Source organism: Arvicola amphibius, chromosome 8 (assembly GCF_903992535.2).
Source record: "Arvicola amphibius chromosome 8, mArvAmp1.2, whole genome shotgun sequence".
NCBI classification, from domain to species: Eukaryota; Metazoa; Chordata; class Mammalia; order Rodentia; family Cricetidae; genus Arvicola; species Arvicola amphibius.
In genome coordinates this window covers 61,188,350-61,211,115 of record NC_052054.1, presented here as the reverse complement: position 1 = coordinate 61,211,115, position 22,766 = coordinate 61,188,350, and the positions used below count along the sequence as shown (strand labels likewise).

Here is a 22,766-nt window from a genome sequence, read left to right as displayed (position 1 = left end):
CATACATAGCGCCAATCTTTTGTGGAGATATACAAAATTTTACATTTTGCACTTGTACCATTATTTACTTGGAAGTGTATTATGGAACAATCAAGCTGTCTGCAGTCTTGCTGATATACAATACTGTAATAAACAGTCATGTCAAACATTAAAATATTAACACAAAATAATGTTTTTCAAAGATCTGGTTTTTTTCATTGAGGAAGTTACATGAGAAATTTTTTTGAAGATAAAATGACAGTATTCATATTAGGTATCTAAATGACTACATTTTATACTTAAAAAGAATTGGAATATTGATATAATTCTAGTAATGGTAGAGTTTTAAATAAAAATATGAAAATCACTGAAAGCATCAAGTAGTTTTATGCAACTTCTAAGTCTGGTAGTTACTCGTACTATTAAAAGCCTATTTTGAATCAAAGTAAGAACTTACTTTTTACCAAGTTTTTCTTCTATTCTAATTTTCCAATCATCCATCCTTTCCCGTACTAGAGCTTTTAGGGGTGCAATATACACTGCCTAAAAAGGGAACAGAGACAAAAGGACTCATGAAAATAATAGCATCTGCAAATAAGAAATAGAAAATTTATCAAAATAAACAATGTTCCTTTTAACAATGAACACCACAATGTTAAATTAATAAAGGAAACACAATTAACTTTACTTATACAAAACAAGACAACTAGATACATCCTATCAAAAAACAAAGACACATTTCTAAGGCATTTAAAAAATCAGATATTTTATGATACTACAGTCTAAAATAATGCAAACAATTATGAAATAGTGCATTATACAAGACTTTTTAATCATTGGAACTCTAATTTTCCTATATTTTGTATAGACTCTTCATGAAATACCTGAGAACATTCATTAATTTTGACGTTTAGAAGAGAAATTAGCTGCTTAAGTTTAGTGCAAATCGATGCTAGCTACACATTTTAGCTGTTTTAGTTTTTGAAAAATACCACAAACTTGTCTTTGATAATCTAAACAAAATACAAAGTGTTATATGTCCCAATCTTCATTTCAACATCTTGCAATTTAGTTGATCTGTTCTAGTGTGCACTGTGTTCTTTATGGGTGAATAACCACCTAACAGATTAAAAACAGGAGAATAAAGTTATGCAATAAAGAAGAGGCACTTAATTGGAAAACCCTCCAAAAAGGAAGATGTAACCCTAAAGACTATACATACATAAACATACACAGACACACACAGACACACAAAGGAATAGAACTGACAAGATCAGTGTCAAAAATTTCCATATACCCCCTCTTTTTCTTTTCAATTTTTCTAGTTTCATATTGCTGATTTCAGGGAAGCTGAGAAGAATGAAGATCAGAGTGCAGAGCTAAGCCACTAAAGGCCAGGGAGTGGAGGCACACACCTTTAATCCCAGGTGACTCAGGAGAGAAAGGCAGAGAGATCTCTGTTAGTTAAAGGCCACCCTGGGCTACACAAGATTCAATCTCTCTAAAAGAGAAACAAAGCTCACACAAAGGTGATCTCAGCACTGGGGATCCCACACACTAGGGAGGTGGAGACAGGAGTGATGTTGCTGGGTGGAGAGGAAAACAGAAGGCAGGAGGAGACAGGAGTGCAGTGCAGTCTGAAGTTTTGTGGAGACAGATGCAGCTGGGATATACAGTCTGAGAACTGGATCGCCCTTTGGTCTGCGCATTGGTAGAGGTAAAAGAACTCTCTGCTTCTGTGATCTTTAGCATTAATCCTTAGATCTGACTTGGTTTTTATTACTAACAATTAAAATTCATGCTACAGTTATAAGGGACAGGAGTAAGAAAATGGGGAGATACTGCTCAAAGGATATGTTTCTTTTACACAGAATAAATAAATTCTGAGGACATTATGACAGTCTGGGAATTAAAGTTCAAATTGCTATGCTAAATACTTGAAATTTCCTAAGACTAGATATTAAGTGTTCTTACCACAGAGCAACTAATTTAAATTATGGATATGTAAATCATCTTAATGGCAGTAATCACTTCATAATGAATATGCACATTGGAACATCACATTGCGTATCTCAATGACAAAGTTTATTAAAAATAAAGAAATATTGAGAGAAAATTAACAATATCCTAGCATTCAGAACATTGTAGACTACCTCTCCTTATGTCCTTTATATAGTCAAATAGTCAAATTACTCTTAAAGCAGTAGCACTTCCATCATATCCGAATGATATGATTGTAGGTTGCTGTTCATCTTATGAACATGGCTATAAATCAGGTATCTTTACAACGAATTGCAGGTATAACAAAGGAAATATTTAACCAGAGGGCTCCAAATTCAAGGAAAATTATTATTATTATTATTATTATTATTATTATTTTTGTCAGGGATATTATTCTAACACTGATGTGTTCCCTTTGGAAACTTTCTGCCAGTAAATATTCTCTCTGGGTGCTGACAGTACATTTAGAACTTTCTAGTTCTGAGACTAAGAACTGTCTCTTTGGATTGTCTGTCAACATACGACTCTTTGAACAGACCTTTGAAGTGGGATACTTGTTGAAGACTCTGAAAATGGCCAGTTCGGCTGCAACCGTCTTTCCTGATCCAGTGGGAGCTCCAAGCAGGACATTACAGTCCGTGTGATACAGTGTGTGGAATATCTGTGTCTGGACTGGGTTGAAGTGGCTGAAGTTATATAGAGCTTCATATGCTTTGCACCCCAAAGCTGTGACTGGTAAAGGCTGAAGGTCCAACAATTCTGAAAAACATGAGTGGTACTGCTACAAAATCACCAAAAATACTATGTACAACACTGTATTTCAAATAATGAAAATAATCCTTAATTTTTACACAGCAATAACATCTTTATCTTCTTCACCACATCATAGGAACATAATGAATGCTGTTCTGGAAAGTTCCTGTGAAGCAACTGGATCTTTCTCTACCAAGTAGAATAAAACTTGAATATCCGAGTTCATGAGGGCATTCATGTTACAAAACAAAACTAGAGCCACCTTAATGCATAAACAAAACAAAATACCACCTACAAACTTCAGTACTGTAACATTCACTCACAAATTTTGATCTGTTAAACACTGGCCAGGCAAAGCTGCTGAGTAAACTATTGCCACAGCTATGGGGAACTTAAGAAAACTGTAATACAAAGAATAACTGGGAAGAACAAAATTTGCCTCAAGAAAACCTTCAAAGAAAGAAGATTTAGTCTTTTCATCATAATGACTAGAGACTAAGGAATTAGAAATTAAAACTATTTAGAGAGGAAGTTTCACCTATCAAAACATACCCCTATGTATCAAGACTTCATATTTTCCTACCTTCCACAAATTTATCAGTTAAAACACTGTGGTATTTCTGTCAAGACTGGTACACAGGTGAAGTTTAAGTTAGGTTGGTAGGTTGAATTTAAAAGTTCAGCAAGAGGACAGTACTCTGAATTAGATCTTTACCGTATGGTTTCAAAATGCAACATGTGGTTTATTTTCTTATTAAAAGATCTACTTAAAAGTCAAAAAGCTAATCCTTGCCTACTGCTTGGCTCTACTGCAAGGTTAGCCAAGAGCTGAGTATATGTTTTCTATGTCATTAAATTTTCTGAAAAACTCTAAATCAAGAAGGGAGAGAGGAGGAAACTCAAAGTTTGCTATGTCAAACAAGGCACAGATATGTTTTTACAATGAGTAGAAAATAATTACTGTGCATGATCAGTGGGCAATTATTGTCAATGTTCAGTGCAGATACTTCAGTGATTATACTTAATTGATTTAAACTCAATGATGTGCTTCCATGTACATTGAGCAAAATATATCCTTGGGTCACTAAATTATTCTGTACACATTGAATATTAATTGAGATATCATGATGTTAAATTTTTGGTTTTGAAAATGTAGTCATAATAACATATTATATACAAAGATTGATGTCTGCTCTATTGTTTAAGTGTGAAATAACTGATAATTAAAATACAATGATAATATGCTAGAAAATAAGGCACTTTAGCTAAAGAAACACACTGATGTCAAAATATGTACTTTAAAACACAAAACATTTCATATATCTTATAAAACTCTGGATAGCATATACAATGAAAGATAAACAGAAATGTCAGAAAGTTCAACTTCTGTGAGCAGATTATGGAACTCATACTATCATAGCTCTATCTTTTTGTTTTGACCAATCATTCTCTTTTGTCAAGAAATCAAAGAGCAACTGAGCTGCAGTATAAGGACACTCTTGAGGTAAACAAACATAATGAATAAGGTATACATTTGACCAAATGTCAATGATTAGTCATATTAAAGCCTTTTTTTTTCATTTTCTACAGGACTGGGAAGTAGTGAGTAAATTAGTAAGTCATAATTAGCATTTAATTATGAAAGTTTTTCTCTTGAATAATTATACAAAAAAGAAATTAAGACTTTTTAGTTGTCTATCAAGTAAAAATCTCTGGAATTCAATAGTCCTCAATTATTTATTTTAAAAGAGAAAGAAAAATAATGTACTGATTAATTTAAAAGACTCAGGAAAATTTTGAAATAGATTTCATGAGGTACTTGAAATTATTATCATAAATATTCATTCATACATATTTCTAGTTTGTTGCGGGAGCTCCTTCTGCTCCTTCAGCCCATTGGGGCGTGGTCTCTCTTTTTAAAAATGCGGGCCGCATTCCCACCACCTGGCTCCCAGCCACGGGCTAGTTTATGCCCCGAAAAACAACACACAAATTATATTCTTTTAAATACTGCCTGGCCCATTATTTTCTGCCTCTTACTCACATCTTGACTAACCCATATCTAATAATCTTTGTAACACCACGAATGGTGTCTTACCGGGAAACATTCAGCACATCTGACCTGGTGGCTGACTTCATCGCATCTCTCTCCCTGAGGAGAGGCAAGGCAGTCTGCCTCACTTAGGAGAGGCGTGGCATCTGACTGAGCCACCTACCTCACTTCCTTCTTCCTGTTCTGTCTACTCCACCCACCTAAGGGCTGGCCAAGGCAGTTTGTTTATTAGCCAATGAGAATCTCCATCACTAGTTTTTATAAACCAATTTAAGAATGTATTAGTTTACCTTATGAAAATATAAAATAGAATTTTACAAAAGACAACAATAAGAAACCTTTCATGATGTGTTGCTATTAGTTGCCATAAAGATAAAATATGGGAGGGAGTTGATATGAAGATTCCATGTTATTTGCAGTGCACAGTCACTGTGGGTATTTATAAATTCCCTCCAGAATAAAACAAAACAAAACAAAACAAAACAAAAAAACACGATGCCATAGTATTAAAACATTTCAGATATTGAAGAATATCAATGGGACAAAGAAAAGTCCAGAATGAAAAAAATGATAATTTAGCATACATACTGTCATACCTGATCTGAGAATACAAAAAATATAAAACCTTTGGAATAGTGTCTCACATATTTCAAAGAACACATAGTAAGCACAGTTGAGTAAAAAAGCAAGCACACATGAAGAAATTACAGCTATATAAATGGAGAAAGCAGCAGAGTAGTGCCATCCTTACTAAGTCCATTAAAACTGGCCCACTTTAATGCTTTTTCATCTCAAAATTCATGGGACTATCTTAAATTTTGCCCAATGTACATACAAACAATTTTCTCTGAAAACTCTCTTTCTAAACTATATTATCAAATAGTTTGAATTTTCATAAAGAATAACACAAGCAACAATACTTTTCAACATTAAACAAAACAGTCATTTTTGGGAAGGTAATGATTCAAATTAGTAAGCCACTTTACCTGTATGAGGAGGATGTCTCTCTGGTAGAATCAGATGTTGAAAGTTGATAATGCAAACGGCCTCAGCTCCTAGCCATCTATCAGACACTGCTCGAATGTAGTACTGAGAGGGCAAAGGCTCAAAAATAGGGATTGTAAATACCAGAAGTTGAGGTTCTTTATTAATAACCTAGTGTGAAATAAAGCATCAAGTAAATACGTCTTCTCCTACTGTAGGCTGTTGTTAAGAAAGCAGTACCTAAACAAGATACACTGACAATAAAGCACACTGGATTATAAGAAGCCCAGATGCTTAGGTAATTCAGCATTATTTTTTGTCTGATTACTTTAAGAACCTGATGTACTCTTAGGTGAGGTTTATATTTATTTTGTGCTATTTAGTATGCATTGACAGGTATCACTTTGATTTGTTTATCAGAATTATGCAAACATTATTCACTCAATTACTTAACTTCATTTTTAAAATTCTAACTGCTATACTAATATTTACATAATGTTTAAGTTCTGTGAGTACCATACAGAAATACCATAATTGCATATCATAAATGTTTAATATAAAGGCAACTTCAACAAAAACAAATCTGATGCCATTACAAGATTTATCAGCTTAAACTTCCCTTTTCTCTTTATAAAAAGTGAAACTACAAGCAAAGTATCCAATATATCGCAAGAACTAAGCCTTTAAAAAATTGTTTCAATTACTTTTTGAGATTATTTTATAATTAACATCATTTGCCCCTCTTTTTTCCCCTCCAAACCTTCCCATATACTCCTTGTTTTCTTTCAAGTTCATGACCTCTTTTCTCACCAGTTGTTACATGTATGTGTAAAATGTTCCTAAATACGTAAATTATGACCTGCTCAATCTGTATAATGCTACTTGTAGTTATTTTTCAGGGATAAATGAAGTCTTTTATTGGCAATTTATAAAGAATTTTCAATAGGTGTGTCAATCTTCTTACTATATTGTATGCATATAATACCTAATTATTACTTATTTCATCTATATTACATATTTCACAACCCTGGAAGCCATGACTTACTTAACACATGACCAAATTGTAATTAAAGTTCTCAAACAATCATCATGATGATTTACCAAAAGCATACATTTAATCACTGTCTTCCTTTAAAAGAGGCAGAAATAATAATAAATAAAGCCTTAATGGAAAATCATTTAGAAAGAAAATAATAGTAGAAATTGTTAGTTTATATTTTCTCTTCATGGCAGTAAAATAGGAAAAGTCAGAGAAATATGTATTTACCTGCTTTTTAAGAGCTAAAAAGTACTCTGAATGATAAATATGGTCATTTGTAGGATCTTCTACCCAAATCCACCAGGGTTCCCCAACTGTTCCATGGACCTAGAAAAGTAGTATTACAGTTCAAGTCAGGCTGTTTATATACTTCACAGCTATTCCTCTCTTCAGCAACTTCGTTATTATAGAGGCTATTTGTTTACTTATTTAACATATGAAAGGCAACTTAACATATTTACAAAACTATACAACTATAGCCACAATCTAATTTTAGAACATTTCATTACCTCCAGAAAAAAACAAATATATTTATAAGCTATACCTATTCACTATAGATTGCCATTTCTGAATATTTTATATAAATGGAATTGTACTCTGTGGGCTTTTATGACTGGCTTTTTAATCTGATTCATTATGTATCAGTACTTCACTCCAAATTATTGTCAGTTAATATTTCACTGGATTAATAAGCAATATTTTGTTCATCCATTTCAGGCTGCTCCTTTCTCCTTACAAGGCTCCATGTTCATTTCTTACCTAAGTGGCCACATCACCGGGGACAAAGCTGATTTTCATAAGATAGACAGTTCATGGAATTATTCTGACAGCAGGTAAAGGAGAAACTTACAATAAATTTTGAGCTAAATCTGTGCTCTAGGCTGAGGATGTAGGGATATTATTTCCTTGCTCAAATTAAACAATTTAATTTGCAAAGGGATATATGAAACTTTTGGTAAGAATTCAACAATGTCAGCAAAGTAGGGTTGAATAAAAATATCTGGACCCTGAATGGTGTGATTAACTAGAAGCCTGAAACATTCTGAGGCATGTAGTACACCTGGGGACCTTTGTTGCACAGGAAAATACACTATCTTCCATCCTTCAAATGGAGGCAAGTTCAGTTCTCCAATTTTGAAGACCATAACATTCTACTTGAGAGTGTTATCTGGACGGTTATTACGGATTTTAGTAGAAGATAACTGAAACAATAAAATTTCATTCATTTCATAAACAGGCCTAAAATTTAAAATTTCAAACATGATTTTTAATGGCTAGCTATATAAATACATATATTTTAAATACATATATAACTATTTAAATATATTTTTTATTTTAAATATAACTAAATATAAAATATTTATATTTTGTATAAAATTCTATCTTTAGAGAAATATTAAAGTAAATTTATATTATCACCACTTGTTCCTCAGAGAAATTCTGAGAACATTCTAATAGTTTATTATTAGTATTTGTAGTAGGAAATTATAAGACTCAGAAGTCTGAGCACATTAAAGCAATTGCACATGGGATTAGCAGCATATCTAGGTGATCCTACAAAACATGGCTGAATAAAAGTAACTCTAATAGGAACAATGTGGGGTAAGCACAGGTATACAGGTATACTACAACTACTAAGTGACTTTTCTTCCCCTAGGGGCCTCTTTCCAGCAGTGAGATTCTGACTTACTTTTATAGTTACAATTTCTAACACATAAATTAGTTCAAGGAATGCTGATTGAATAGTAAGGTGATTCAGAGTAGATCTTTATGTATGAGTTTACTCCTATTTTGCCTTGAAAGAATCTTTAGTAACCCAGGCTGGCCTGAACCTCATGGTGCTGAGCTCCCTCCGGGTGCTGGGACTGCAGGATGTACCAGCACAACTGTTTCATGTGGCCACAGGGATGGCATTCAGAACAACAAATACCACCAATTGTGCTACAACCTCAACATTACTGTTAGAATTTAATACATATGGTTTTAAAGCAGGAAATAACGAATAAAGATAAAAACTGAAGTAACCATGACAGGAACCAAGGAAAGACATTTTGAAAAAGAGTTATGTATATAAATACTACATATTCAGAGACATAGAAAAGAAAAAAACTATTAATTATAGCTAATGCTAGACTTTGCTACTAGGAAAAAAATCTATTAAATGGGTGACATGGAAGAAAATGTAGATTATTCTTCCGACTAGCCTAATTTTTAAAAAGTGAGAGAATGGTAAATTTACAGATTACAAGATTTAAAAATGTTTCAGTTAGCAAACAGAATATCAAATTAGTGGCCAAACTGACAATATGGATGTCGAAAATGATAACATGGATAATACAGGATAACACAGCCAGTGTGGCCCAGTTTACAGAGCTCAATCTACTGAAATGCAGTTCAATGTTGTAACAGTTAATTCAGTAGACGCTGGAAGATCTCATTGGTTGACACATCAATATACCACATTTTCTTAAAAATAGGAATAACTACTACTACAATGCTGTTAATGAAGACTATCTATCTATCTATCCATCCATCCATCCATCCATCCATCCATCTATCTATCTATCTATCTATCTATCTATCTATCTATCTATCTATCTATCTATCTAAAGGTTCTCTCTGTGCCTTTGGTTTAGATATAAGGTTTGGAGAATTTGCAGTATAGATACCTAGGTATAACATGAATTTAGATGTTTCCAGCTCTACCTGATCATTCCAAGAGAAATCCGGGTGGATATTCAGTGATACTCGGAGGACAGTCCGTGTGATGGGCTGAATGGAAGCTTCCATTGTAACAGAAGGAATCTGATGAACACACTGTTTAACCTTCAGTCCAATATTCACATGATGCAAAATGTGACCTGAAAGGAAAGCATCACATAGAAAAGAATGTGCCCCACATAATCTGACTTGTAAATGAGATTTCAGAGATGGTGATTTTATTGCTTGCTTTATGATTTGTTATGTAAAATAGCTGACATTCTTGACCTGACATGTTTGAATATTTTGTAATAGTTAACTTGAATTAGCAATTCATAGGTTAGAAAACCAGTATCAGGGTTTATTTATATATTAATAGGTTCTGAAAATTGCTGAGCTATTTGAAAAACTAAAGAGACCAACTTCTTTCTCACTTAGTTTATGACATAGTATGGAGTTATGAAGTACTTTGTGAAAATAGTCATTAATTTATTCACAGTCTATCAGAACTTTATACAACTAAGGAAATACTTCAGGAAAATAAAACATGATTCATTCGTCCATATACTATTCTAGAAAACAAAATCAAAATATAAATTACAGTCTATCAGAATACATTAACTACTTATGCTTATTTTCATAAATAATCAGATTCTACAATAAAGATATGAATGGAAGTCAGATACTGTTACAAAATAAATATAACTATACAAATGTGACTAACTAGTTTAAGCAAGCAGAACTAAATTACATTTTTTATTATCAAGATTACTTTTATCTTAACTCTTCCACAGAGAATTTTTTGAAGGGCACACATTTATATGTCATATGTTTCAACCTTGATCAAATTGGAAATTAAAATTGATGGCTTTTATTTAAAAAATACATCTTTTGACAGATTGCAACTGTAGAGTAGACCAAGAGGTGAGTTACCAGCACTCCAGTAGTACAACCCAGTCTCTAGGCCCTAGGACCCTGGGGCAAAACCCGTGCCCCTCCACACACCTCAGTAGTACTAATCAGTCAGCAGGAAAGCCTCCTGCTTATAGGCTGTTCCATTATTGGACCCTGTAATCTACAAATTCTACTCTACCACCAAATTTACCCATCCCCCGCTAGCTCAGTGGCTCTTAGAGGCACAGATTCCTTTAAGAGGTGGGTGACCAGCTACCCAGATGGATAGCCAATCTCAAAGCACTAGGCCCCAGGGCAAAACCCAGGCCCCTCCCCCACCTGCTTCACCTTCCCTAGCTGGCTAGCAGGAAAGCCTCCTGCTAATAGGCTGTTCCAACACCCTCCCCTGCCCACAGAAAACCCTGTAATCTATAAATTCTAATCTACCACCAAATTTCCCCATCCCTAGAGACCTGAGTGGCTCTCTGAGGCCAGACTGCTACTGCACACAGTGGACCAAGACTAGCCCCCTCACCCCCAGTCGTACCTAGGACCTAGGCCCCAGGGGAAAACCTCTCCCCCTCCCCCATATGCCTTAAATGCACTAGGCAGCCAGCAGGCAAACCATCTGTAAAAAAGAAGGCAGGCTATTCCAAGGGTCCTCCCTCACATTTAATGGACCTGTATTCTACAAATGCCACTCCACCGCAAACCCACCCATGCCCTGAGAACTCAGCATCTTCTTGAGGCACAGACAGCAACTGCAATGATCAGTCCAAGAAAGGATCCCTGAGACTTGGTCACCAACGACAAGGATTGGATCAAGAGGCAAAGACATTGCCCCAACCAATTGGAGGAAGAGATAGGCAGGTGCCAATGCAAGAATATATTCAAGAATGTACAAGAACATGGCAACGAAGAACCCAATGATCTAAACATTAGAACCCAGAAGCAGCAGAAGAAAATGACCTTAAATACAACTTTATGGAGATGATAGAGACCCTTAAAGATGAAATGAAAAATCCCCTTAAAGAAATGGACAGCCCAGTCTCTAGGCACTAGGCCCCAAGACAAACAGAAAATTGGAAGAAATCAATAAGTCTCTTAAAGAAAGTCAAGAAAAAACAACCAACCAGATGAAGCAAACAGTTAAAACAGTTAAGACTTGGAAACTGAAATAGAGACAATAAAGAAAACAAAAACTGAGGAATTCTGGAAATGGAAAACCTAGGTAAATGAACAGGAACTACAGATGCAAGCACAACCAACAGAATATATGAGATAGAAGAGAGAACCTCAGGTGTTGAAGACACAATAGAGGAACTAGACTAATCAGTTAAAGAAGAGGTTAAATCCAACAAATTCTTAATACAAAACATCAAGGAAATCTGGGACACTATGAAAAGACCAAACCTAAGAATAATGGGGATAGAAGAAGTAGTCCAGCTCAAAGACACAGAGAAGATAGTCAACAAAGTCAGAGAGGAAAACTTTCCCAACCTAAAGGATACACCTATGAAGGTACAAGAAGCTTATAGAATACCAATCAGCCATTGCATATTATAATCAAAACAGTAAGGACACAAAATAAAGAAAGAGTATTAAGAGCTGCAAAGGAAAAAGGCCAAGGAAGATGTAAAGACAGACCAATCAGAATTACACACTACTTCTCAATGGAAACATGAAGGCCACAAGGTCCTGGACAGATGTGCTCCAGACACTAAGAGACCAAGGATTCCCAACAAAGTTTCAATCACCACAGACAGAGAAAAAGATATTCCATAACAAAAACCAGATTTAAACAATATCTATCCACAAACCAAGTCTTATAGAAAGTACTAGAAGGAAAACTCCAACCCAAGGAAGATAGCTGCATCCACAAAAACACAGGCAACAAATAACATCATACCAGCAAACCCCAAAGAAGGGAAACACACAAACACTACCACTGAAAAATAACAGGAATCAATAATCACTGATCATTATTCTTAATATAAATGGACTCAATTTACCTATAAAAATACACAGGCTAGCCCTTCCCAGCTTGCACCCAGAACCCCCACCTCCCACCCCCCTGCTTCATCCTCCCATCTTTGGGGCCACAGAATCCCACAGCCCACCTTGTTTGGGTGCCTGGACGGGGAATTGAGTGCACCCAGGCCAGTGGAAGGTCCCCTGCTTCATTAGCCTGCCTGCAGCAATGTAGGCCCTTTGTCAGCGAGCTGCTTGGCCTGCAAGGAGACCTGACTGTCTGACAGAGGATCCATCATTCATTGGGGTGAGTTAGCGCGGGTACTACCTCTCTGTCTTCCTGTCCCTTCCCAGCTTGCACCCAGAACCCTTCTCACCCCTACTCCCCCCCCTTTCATCCTCCCATTTTTGGGGCCACAAAATCCCACAGCTCAGCCTGTTTGGGCGCCAGGGACCTGGAATTGAGTGCACCCAGGCTGGTGGGAGGTCCCCTGTTTCAATAGCCTGCCTGCAGCAAGGTAGGCCCTTTGTCAGTGAGCCACTTGGCCAGCAAGGAGACCTGACTGTCTACCAGAACATCCATCATTCATTGGGGTGAGTGAATTGAATTCATTGGGGGTGAATTGAAGTTCTAAAAGAAGACCCAAAGGGGATTATTCAGAGGAAGAAATGGGCAGGCGCCAATGCAAGAATTCATCCAACAATTTGAAAAACAACATGAAAGCACCAGAACCCAGCGAACTTATAACAGGAGGACTTGAACACACTAATCAAGAAGAAGTAAAAAAAATTGACTTTATGAAAGTAATAGAGTCCCTTAAACAGGAGGTGAAAAACTCCCTTAAGGAAATGGACGAGAAGAATAACAAAAAGTTTGAAGAATTGAGTAAATCCGTAAATGATATCCTAGGAAACCAAGAAAAAACAATCAAACAGATAATGGAAACAGTGCAAGACTTGAAAACTGAAACGGAGGCAAGGAAGAAAACACAACCCAAGGGCCAGCTGGATATGGAAAATCTATGTAAACGAACAGAGACTACAGAAACAAGCATAACCAACAGAATACAAGAGATAGAAGAAAGAATCTCAGATTCTGAAGATACCATAGAGAAAATAAACGCACTGATCAAAGAAAACAGCAAATCCAACAAATTCTCATCACAAAACATTCAGGAAATCTGGGACACAATAAAAAGACCAAACCTAAGAATAATAGGCGTAGAAGGAGAAGAATTACAGCTCAATGGTCCAGAAAATATATTTAATAAAATTATAGAAGAAAACTTCCCAAACCTAAAGAAAGATATTCCTATTAAGGTTTAAGAAGCTTACAGAACACCAAATAGACTGGATCAAAAAAAAAAAATCCCCTCGCCATATTATAATCAAAACACAAAACATACAGAATAAAGAAAGAATATTAAGAGCTGCAAAGGAAAAAGGTCAAGTAACATATAAAGGTAAACCTATCAGACTAACACCTGACTTCTCTATGGAAACCATGAAAGCAAGAAGGTCCTGGATAGATGTTTTGCAGAAACTAAGAGACCATGGATGCAAGCCCAGATTACTATACCCAGCCAAGCTTTCATTCACTATAAATGGAGAAAACAAAATATTCCAGGATAAAAACAAATTTAAATAATACATAGCCAAAAAATCTAGCCTTACAGAAAGTAATAGAAGGAAATTCACAAACAAAGGAGTCCAGCATTGCCCAAAATAACTCAGACATCTAGCAACCCTTCACCAGCACATCTCAAAGAAAGGAAACACACAATCTCTACTACCAAATAAAAAATGACAACCGGAGTTAACATCCACTGGTCATTAATATCACTTAATATCAATGGACTCAATTCACCTATAAAAAGGCACAGGCTAGGAGACTGGAAACGAAAACAGGATCCAACATTCTGCTGTTTACAAGAAACACACCTCAACCACAAAGACAGACATCTACTCAGAGTAAAGGGTTGGGAAAAGGTTTATCAAGCAAATGGACCTAAGAAACAAGCGGGTGTGGCCATATTAATTTCTAACAAAGTTGACTTCAAACTAAAATCAATCAGAAGAGATGGAAAGCGACACTTTATACACATTACAGGAAAAATCTATCAGAATGAAGTCTCAATTCTGAATATCTATGCCCCTAATACAAAAGCACCCACTTATGTAAAAGAAACATTACTAGAACTCAAGGCAGCCATCAAACCAAACACACTGATAGTGGGAGACTTCAACACTCCTCTTTCTCCAATGGACAGGTCAATCAGACAGAAACCTAACAGAGAATTAAGAGACTTAATAGAGGTAATGAACCAAATGGATTTAACAGACATTTATAGAACATTCCACCCAAACAGGAAAGAATATACCTTCTTCTCTGCGGCTCATGGAACCTTTTCGAAAATTGACCACATACTCGGTAACAAAGCAAACTTCCACAGTTACAAAAACATATTAGTAACCACCTGCATCTTATCGGATCACCATGGATTAAAATTAGAATTCAACAACAATGCTACCCCAAGAAAGCCTACAAACTCATGGAAACTGAACAGTCAACTACTGAACCACACCTGGGTCAAGGAAGAAATAAAGAAAGAAATTAAAGTCTTCCTTGAATTTAATGAAAATAAAGACACAACATACTCAAACTTATGGGACAATATGAAAGCAGTGCTAAGACAAAAATTCATAGCACTAAGTGGCCACTTAAAAAAAACAGAAAAAGCACACACTGGAGACTTAACAGCACACCTGAAAGCTCTAGAAAAGAAAGAAGCAGACTCACCTAGGAAAAGTAGAAGACTGGAAATTATCAAACTGAGGGCAGAAATCAACAAAATAGAAACACAGAAAACAATCCAAAGAATCAATGAAACAAAAACCTGGTTCTTGGAGAAAATCAACAAGATTGACAAACCCCTAGCCAAACTAATCAAACAGCAGAGAGAGAACACGCAAATTAATAAGATCAGAAATGAAAAAGGGGACATAATCACAGACACAGCGGAAATTCAGAGAATCATTAGATCTTACTACAAAAGCCTGTATGCCACAAAATTGGAAAATGTAAAAGAAATGGACACTTTTTTAGATAAGTACCATATACCAAAGTTAAACCAGGACCAGGTAAATGCTCTAAATAGTCCTGTTAGTCACGAAGAATTAGAAACTGTTATCAGAAAACTCCCTACCAAAAAAAGCCCAGGACCAGATGGGTTCAATACAGAATTCTACCAGAACTTCCAAGAAGACCTAATACCTATACTCCTTAAGGTATTTCATAATATAAACAGAACAGTCATTGCCAAATTCCTTTTATGAAGCTACAATTACCCTGATACCTAAACCACACAAAGACTCAACCAAGAAAGAGAATTACAGGCCAATCTCACTCATGAACATTGACGCAAAAATTCTCAATAAAATACTGGCAAACCGAATCCAAGAACATTAGAAAAATTATCCACTACGATCAAGTAGGCGTCATCCCAGAGATGCAGGGCTGGTTCAACATACGAAAATCTATTAATGGAATCCACCATATAAATAAACTGAAGGATAAAAACCATATGATCATCTCATTAGATGCAGAAAAAGCATTTGACAAAATTCAAAACCCCTTTATGATAAAGGTCTTGGAGAGATTAGGGATACAGGGGTCATTCCTAAATATAATAAAGGCTATTTACAGCAAGCCGACAGCTAACATCAAATTAAATGGAGAGAAACTCAAGGCCATCCCATTAAATTCAGGAACACGACAAGGCTGTCCACTCTCTCCTTATCTCTTCAGTATAGTGCTTGAAGTTCGAGCAATAGCAATAAGACAAAACAAGGGGATCAAGGGGATTCGAATTGGAAAGGAAGAAGTTAAACTTTGTTATTTGCAGATGATATGATAGTGTACATAAGCGACCTGAAAAACTCCACCAAAGAACTCCTAAAGCTGATAAACTCCTTTAGTATCGTGGCAGGATACAAGATCAACTCTAAAAAATCAGTTGCCCTCCTATATACAAAGGATAAGGAAGCAGAGAAAGAAATCAGAGAAGCGTCACCTTTCACGATAGCCACAAACAGTATAAAATATCTTGGGGTAACTCTAACCAAGGAAGTGAAAGACCTATTTGACAAGAACTTTAAGTCTGCCACATTCAGAGAGTCCGGTTTGGTCCCCTGTTCCATCAGTCCCATTCCAACTGGACTTGGTGGTCTCCCATTAGATCTGTCCCACCGTCTCAATTGGTAAACGCACTCCTCATGGTCCTGACTTCCTTGCTCATGACCTCCCTCCTTTTGCTCCCCATCAGGACTTTGGGAGCTCAGTCCGGTGCTCCTACAAACTGGACTCTCTGAATATGGCTGACGGTGGAGGAGGACTGAGAAACCAAGGACAACGGCAATAAACATGAACTCTACAGCATGGACGGGCTCACTGTGAGCCTTGTCAGTTTGGTTGCTCACCTTCCTGGACTTAGTGGGAGCTGGGAGGACCTTGGACTTAACATAGTGAAGGGAACCCTGATGGCTCTTTTTGTCTTGGAGAGGGGTGGAATGGGGGTATGGGTGCAAGGGAGGAGAGGGAAGGAGGAGGAGGGGAGGAGATGGAAATCTTTAATAAAAAAAATGAGTAAAAAAAAAGAACTTTAAGTCTTTGAAGAAAGAAATTGAAGAGGATACCAGAAAATGGAAGGATCTCCCTTGCTCTTGGATTGGGAGGATCAACATAGAAAAAATGGCAATACTACCAAAGGCAATCTATAGATTTAATGCAATCCCCTTAAAGATCCCATCAAAATTCTTCATAGATCTTGAGAGGACAATAATCAACTTTATATGGAAGAACAAGAAACCCAGGATAGCCAAAACAATCTTATACAATAAAGGAACTTCTGGAGGCATTACCATCCCTGACTTCAAACTCTATTACAGAGCTACAGAATTGAAAACAGCTTGGTATTGGCATAAAAATAGAGAAGTCGACCAATGGAATCGTATAGAAGACCCAGATCTTAACCCACAAACCTATGAACACTTGATTTTTGATAAAGGAGCTAAAAGCACACAATGGAAGAAAGAAAGCATCTTCAACAAATGGTGCTGGCATAACTGGATGTCAACCTTTAGAAGAATGAAAGTAGATCCGTGTCTATCACCATGCACAAAACTCAAGTCCAAATGGATTAAAGACCTCAATATTAATCTGAACACATTGAGCTTGATAGAGGAGAAAGTGGGAAGTACTCTACAACATTTGGGCACAGGAGACCGCTTCCTACGTATAGCCCTAGCAGCACAGACATTAAGGGCAACATTGAATAAATGGGACCTCCTGAAGTAAAGCAAAGGACACTGTCACTAAGACAAAAAGGCAGCCTACTGACTGGAAAAGATCTTCACCAACCCTGCAACTGACAAAGGTCTGATCTCTAAAATATATAAGGAACTCAAGAGACTAGACTGTAAAATGCTAATTAACCCAATTAAAAAATGGGGCACTGAACTGAACAGAGAATTCTCAACAGAAGAAGTTCGAATGGCCAAAAGACACTTAAGGGCATGCTCAACCTCCTTAGCAATCAGGGAAATGCAAATCAAAACAATGCTGAGATACCATCTTACACCTGTCAGATTGGCTAAAATCAAAAACACCAATGATAACCTTTGCTGGAGAGGATGTGGAGTAAGGGGTACACTCATCCACTGCTGGTGGGAATGCAAACTTGTGCAACCGCTTTGGAAAGCAGTGTGGAGGTTTCTCAGGAAATTTGGGATCAACCTACCCCAGGACCCAGCAATCCCACTCTTGGGAATTTACCCAAGAGATGCCCAATCATATTACAAAAGCATTTGTTCAACTATGTTTATAGCAGCATTATTTGTAATAGCCAGAACCTGGAAACAACCTAGATGCCCTTCAGTGGAAGAATGGATGAAGAAAGTGTGGAATATATACATATTAGAGTACTACTCGGCAGTAAAAAACAATGACATCTTGAAGTTTGCATGCAAGTGGATGGAAATAGAAAACACCATCCTGAGTGAGGTAACCCAGGCCCAAAAAGATGAACATGGGATGTACTCACTCATAATTGGTTTCTAGCCATAAATAAAGGACATTGAGCCTATAATTCGTAAAAAATCCTAGAGAAGCTATATAAGAAGGTGAACCCAAAGAAAAACATATAGTTATCCTCCTGGATATTGGAAGTAGACAAGATTGCAGGACAAAAAATGGGAACATGGGGGTGGGGTGGGATGGGGGGATGGGGGGATGGGGAGAGAAAAGTGTGAAGTGGAAGATGGGAAGAGCTTGGGGGAATAGGATGGTTGGGATATAGGAAGGGTGGATATGGGAACAAGGAATTATATATCTTAATTAAGGGAGCCATTCTAGGGTTGGCAGAGACTTGACTCTAGAGGGGTTCCCAGGTGTCCAGGAAGATGCTCCCAGCTAGTCCTTGGGCAGCTGAGGAGAGGGTGCCAGAAATGTCCAGATCCTATTGCCATACTCATGAATATCTTGCATATTACCATAGAACCTTCACCTGGCATTGGATGGAGAAAATGACAGAGCCCCACATAGGAGCACCGGATTGAGCTCCCAAGGTCCCGATGAGGAGCAAAAGGAGGGAGATCATGAGCAAGGAAGTCAGGACCGTGAGGAGTGCGTTTACCCATTGAGATGGTGGGACAGATCTAACGGGAGACCACCAAGTCCAGTTGGAATGGGACTGATGGAACAGGGGACCAAACCGGACTCTCTGAATGTGGCTGACGGTGGAGGAGGACTGAGAAACCAAGGACAAAGGCGATGAGCATGAACTCTACAGCATAGAGGGGCTCACTGTGAGCCTTGTCAGTTTGGTTGCTCACCTTCCTGGACTTAGGGGGACCTGGGAGGACCTTGGACTTAACATAGTGAAGGGAACTCTGATGGCTCTGTGGCTTGGAGAGGGGTGGAGTGGGGGTATGGGTGGAATGGAGGGGAGGGAAGGAGGAGGAGGAGGGGAGGAGGAGATGGAAATTTTTAATAAAAAAATGAGAAAAAAATACACAGGCTAACAGAATGGATATAAAAACAGGATCCATCCTTCAGCTGCATATTCACCCAGGAATAGTAGATGAAAGGAAATAATTAAATTGAAGGCTGAAACCAATAAAATAGAAACAAAGAAAACAATACAAAGAATCAATGAAACAAAGATCTGGTTCTTTGAGAAAATCAAGATAGACAAACCCTTATCCAAACTAATCAAAAGGTAGAAAGAACATTCAAATTAACAAATCAGAAATAAAAAGGGGGACATAACAACAGACACTTAGGAAATCCAGAAAATCATTAGGAAATACTTAAAACACCTACACATGACAAAACGGAAATATCTAAAAGAAATGGACGATTTTCTGGAAAGGTAACAAATACCAAAATTAAATCAAGACCAGATGAACTATTTAAATAGACCCCTAAAGAAATATAAGCGAAATAAAGCCCAGGGTGAGGCGATTTTGACACAGAAATCTACCAGAATTTCAAAGAAGAGCTAAGATATTGCAATATTCCTCAAATTGTTACACACAATAGAGAAAGAAAGATTATTGCAAAACTCTTTTTATGAGGCTTTAGTTCCCATGATACCCACATCTCACAAAGAAACAACTAATAAAGCGAATTACATACCAATCTCCCTCATGAACAATGATGCAAAAATACTCAGTAAAACACAGGCAAACTGAATACAATAACACATCAAAAAATAATCTAACATAATCAATGTTGGCTTCATTCCAGAGATACAGGAATGGTTCAATATACAAAAATCTATCAATATAATCCACAAAATAAATAAGCTGAAAGAAAAAAAAGATATATCATCATGTCATTAGATGCTGAAAAAACATTAAACAAAATCCCATAGCCCTTCATGATAAATGTCTCAGGAGATCAGGTACACAAGGAATGTATCTAAACATAATAAAAGCTATATCAAGGACGTTATCAGACAACATCAAATTAAATGGAGAGAAACTCAAATAGATTCCACTAAGATCAGGAACAAGACAAGGCTGTCCATTCTCTCCATATCTATTCAACATACTACTTGATGGTCTAGGTAGAGCAATAAGACAACAAAAGGAAATAAAGAGGATAAAAATTGTAAGGAAGAAGTCAAATTTTCACTATTTGCAGAAGATAATAGTATACATAAGTAATCCCAAAAATTCTACAAGAGGAGTTGGACAGTGGATAAACACCTTCAGCAATGTGACAGGATAAAGATTAAGTAAAATAAAAAATCAGTAGCCCTCCTATATACAGAGAAAGAAAGCAGGGCTGGGGTGGCGCATGCCTTTAATCCCAGCACTAGGGAGGCAGAGGCAGATGGATCTCTGTGAGTTCAAGGCCAGCCTAGTCTACAAGATATAGTTCCAGGACAGGCACCAAAGCTACAGAGAAATCTTGTCTCAATAAACCGAGAAAGAGAGAGAGAGAGAGAGAGAGAGAGAGGAGAGAGAGGAGAGAGAGAGAGAGGAGAGAGAGAGAGAGAGAGAGAGAGAGAGAGATCAGAGAAAATCACCCATTACAATAGCCACAAATAACATAAAATATCTTGGGGTAACACTAACCAGAGATGTGAGAGGCCTTTACGACAAGAACTTTAAGTCTTTGAAGAAAAGAAAATTGAAGAAGATATTAGAAAATGGAAAGATCTTCCATGCTCTTGGATAGGTAGGATCAACATAATAAAAATGGCAATCCTACCAACAGCAATCTATAGATTCAATGCAATCCCCATCAAAATCGCAGCACAATTCTTCATAGACCCTGCAAGAACAATACTCAACTTCAAATGGTAAAGGTAAAAACCCCAGATAGCTAACAGTCCTATACAATAAAGGAACTTAAGGACACATCACGATCCTTGACATCAAGCTCTATCATAGAGCTACTGTAATAAAAATGGCTTGGTACTGGCATAAAAACAGACAGGTGGACCAATGGAATCGAATAAAAGGCCCTGATATTAATCCCTAAACCTATGAACACCCTATTTTTAACAAAGAAGCTAAAATTATACAACAGAAAAAAGAAAGCATCTTCAGTAAATGGTGCTGGCATAATTGGATATCAACATATAGAAGAATGTATATAGATCCATATCTATCCCCATTACAAAACTCAAGTCCAAATGGATGTAAGACCTCAAAATAAGTCCAATCACACTGAACCTCAATAGAAGAGAAAGTGGAAAGTAGCTTTGAATGCTTAGCATAGGAGACGACTTCCTAAATATAACACCAGTAGCACAGTCACTGAGAGCAACAATAAATAAATGGGAGCTTCAGAAACTGAGAAGTTTCTGTAAGATAAAGGACACTGTCAACAAGACAAAACAGCAGCCTACAGAATGGGAAAAGATCTTCACCGACTCCACATTAGATAGAGGACCAATAACCAAAATATATAAAGAACTCAAGAAACTAAATATCAAAATACCAAATAATCAAATTAAAAAATGGGGTATCGATCTAAATAGAAAATACTCAACAAAAAAAATCTCAAATGGTTGAAAGACACTTGAGGAAATTTTCACCTTAAATCCTTAGCCATCAGGGAAATGCAAATCAAAACAACTCTGGGATACTGTCTTATACCAGTTAGATAGCAAAAACATTAATGATAGCTTATGCTGGAGAGGATGAGGACCATGGAGAACACTCCACCATTGCTGCTGGGAGTGTAAACTTATACAGCCACTTTGGAAATCACTATGGTGTTTTCTCAGAAAATTGGGAATCAACCTACCTCAAGAACTGGCAATAACACTCTTGGTCATATATCCAAAGAATGCACACTCATTCTAAAAGGACATTTGCTCAACTATGTTCATAGCAGTATTATTCGTAATAGCCAGAAACTGGAAAAAACCTAGATGCCCCTCAGCCGAAGAATGGATAAAGAAATTGTGGTACATTTATACAATGGAATACTCTTCAGCAGTAAAAAAACAATGACATCTTGAAGTTTGTATGTAAATGGATGGAACTAGAAAAAACCATCCCGAGTGAGATAATCCAGACTAAGTAAAACAAATATGGTATGTATGCACTCATAAGTGGATATCAGATGTGAAAAAAGGATATTCATCAGCCTAGCCCATGACCTCAGAGAAGCTATGTAATAAGGAAAACCCTAAGAGAATCATATATGGATCTCCCTGGGATGTGGAAATAAACAAAATCGCCTCAGAAAGTTTGGAGTGTGGTGTGGGAGAACAGGAGGAGAACATGAAGCAATGGGATGGTTGAGATAGGAGAAGGCAGAGAGGGAGAGCAAGAAAAGAGATATCTTAAATGAGGGAGCCATTATGTGGC

The 22,766-nt window shown here is 36.8% G+C and overlaps 1 protein-coding gene across 1 annotated transcript in view; it reads right to left on the bottom strand.

Moving 5' to 3' along the window:
- The window catches only part of Ascc3 (activating signal cointegrator 1 complex subunit 3), a 293,210-nt gene that overhangs the window by 118,055 nt on the left and 152,389 nt on the right, over positions 1-22,766 (bottom strand). Inside the window, exons 22-26 of the mRNA XM_038339034.1 lie at positions 9,516-9,670; positions 7,038-7,136; positions 5,773-5,941; positions 2,519-2,739; positions 437-522 (exon numbers count right to left, since the gene is read on the bottom strand). Coding sequence (XP_038194962.1) covers positions 437-522; positions 2,519-2,739; positions 5,773-5,941; positions 7,038-7,136; positions 9,516-9,670 — 730 coding nt within the window. The remainder of the gene's footprint in view (positions 1-436; positions 523-2,518; positions 2,740-5,772; positions 5,942-7,037; positions 7,137-9,515; positions 9,671-22,766) is intronic.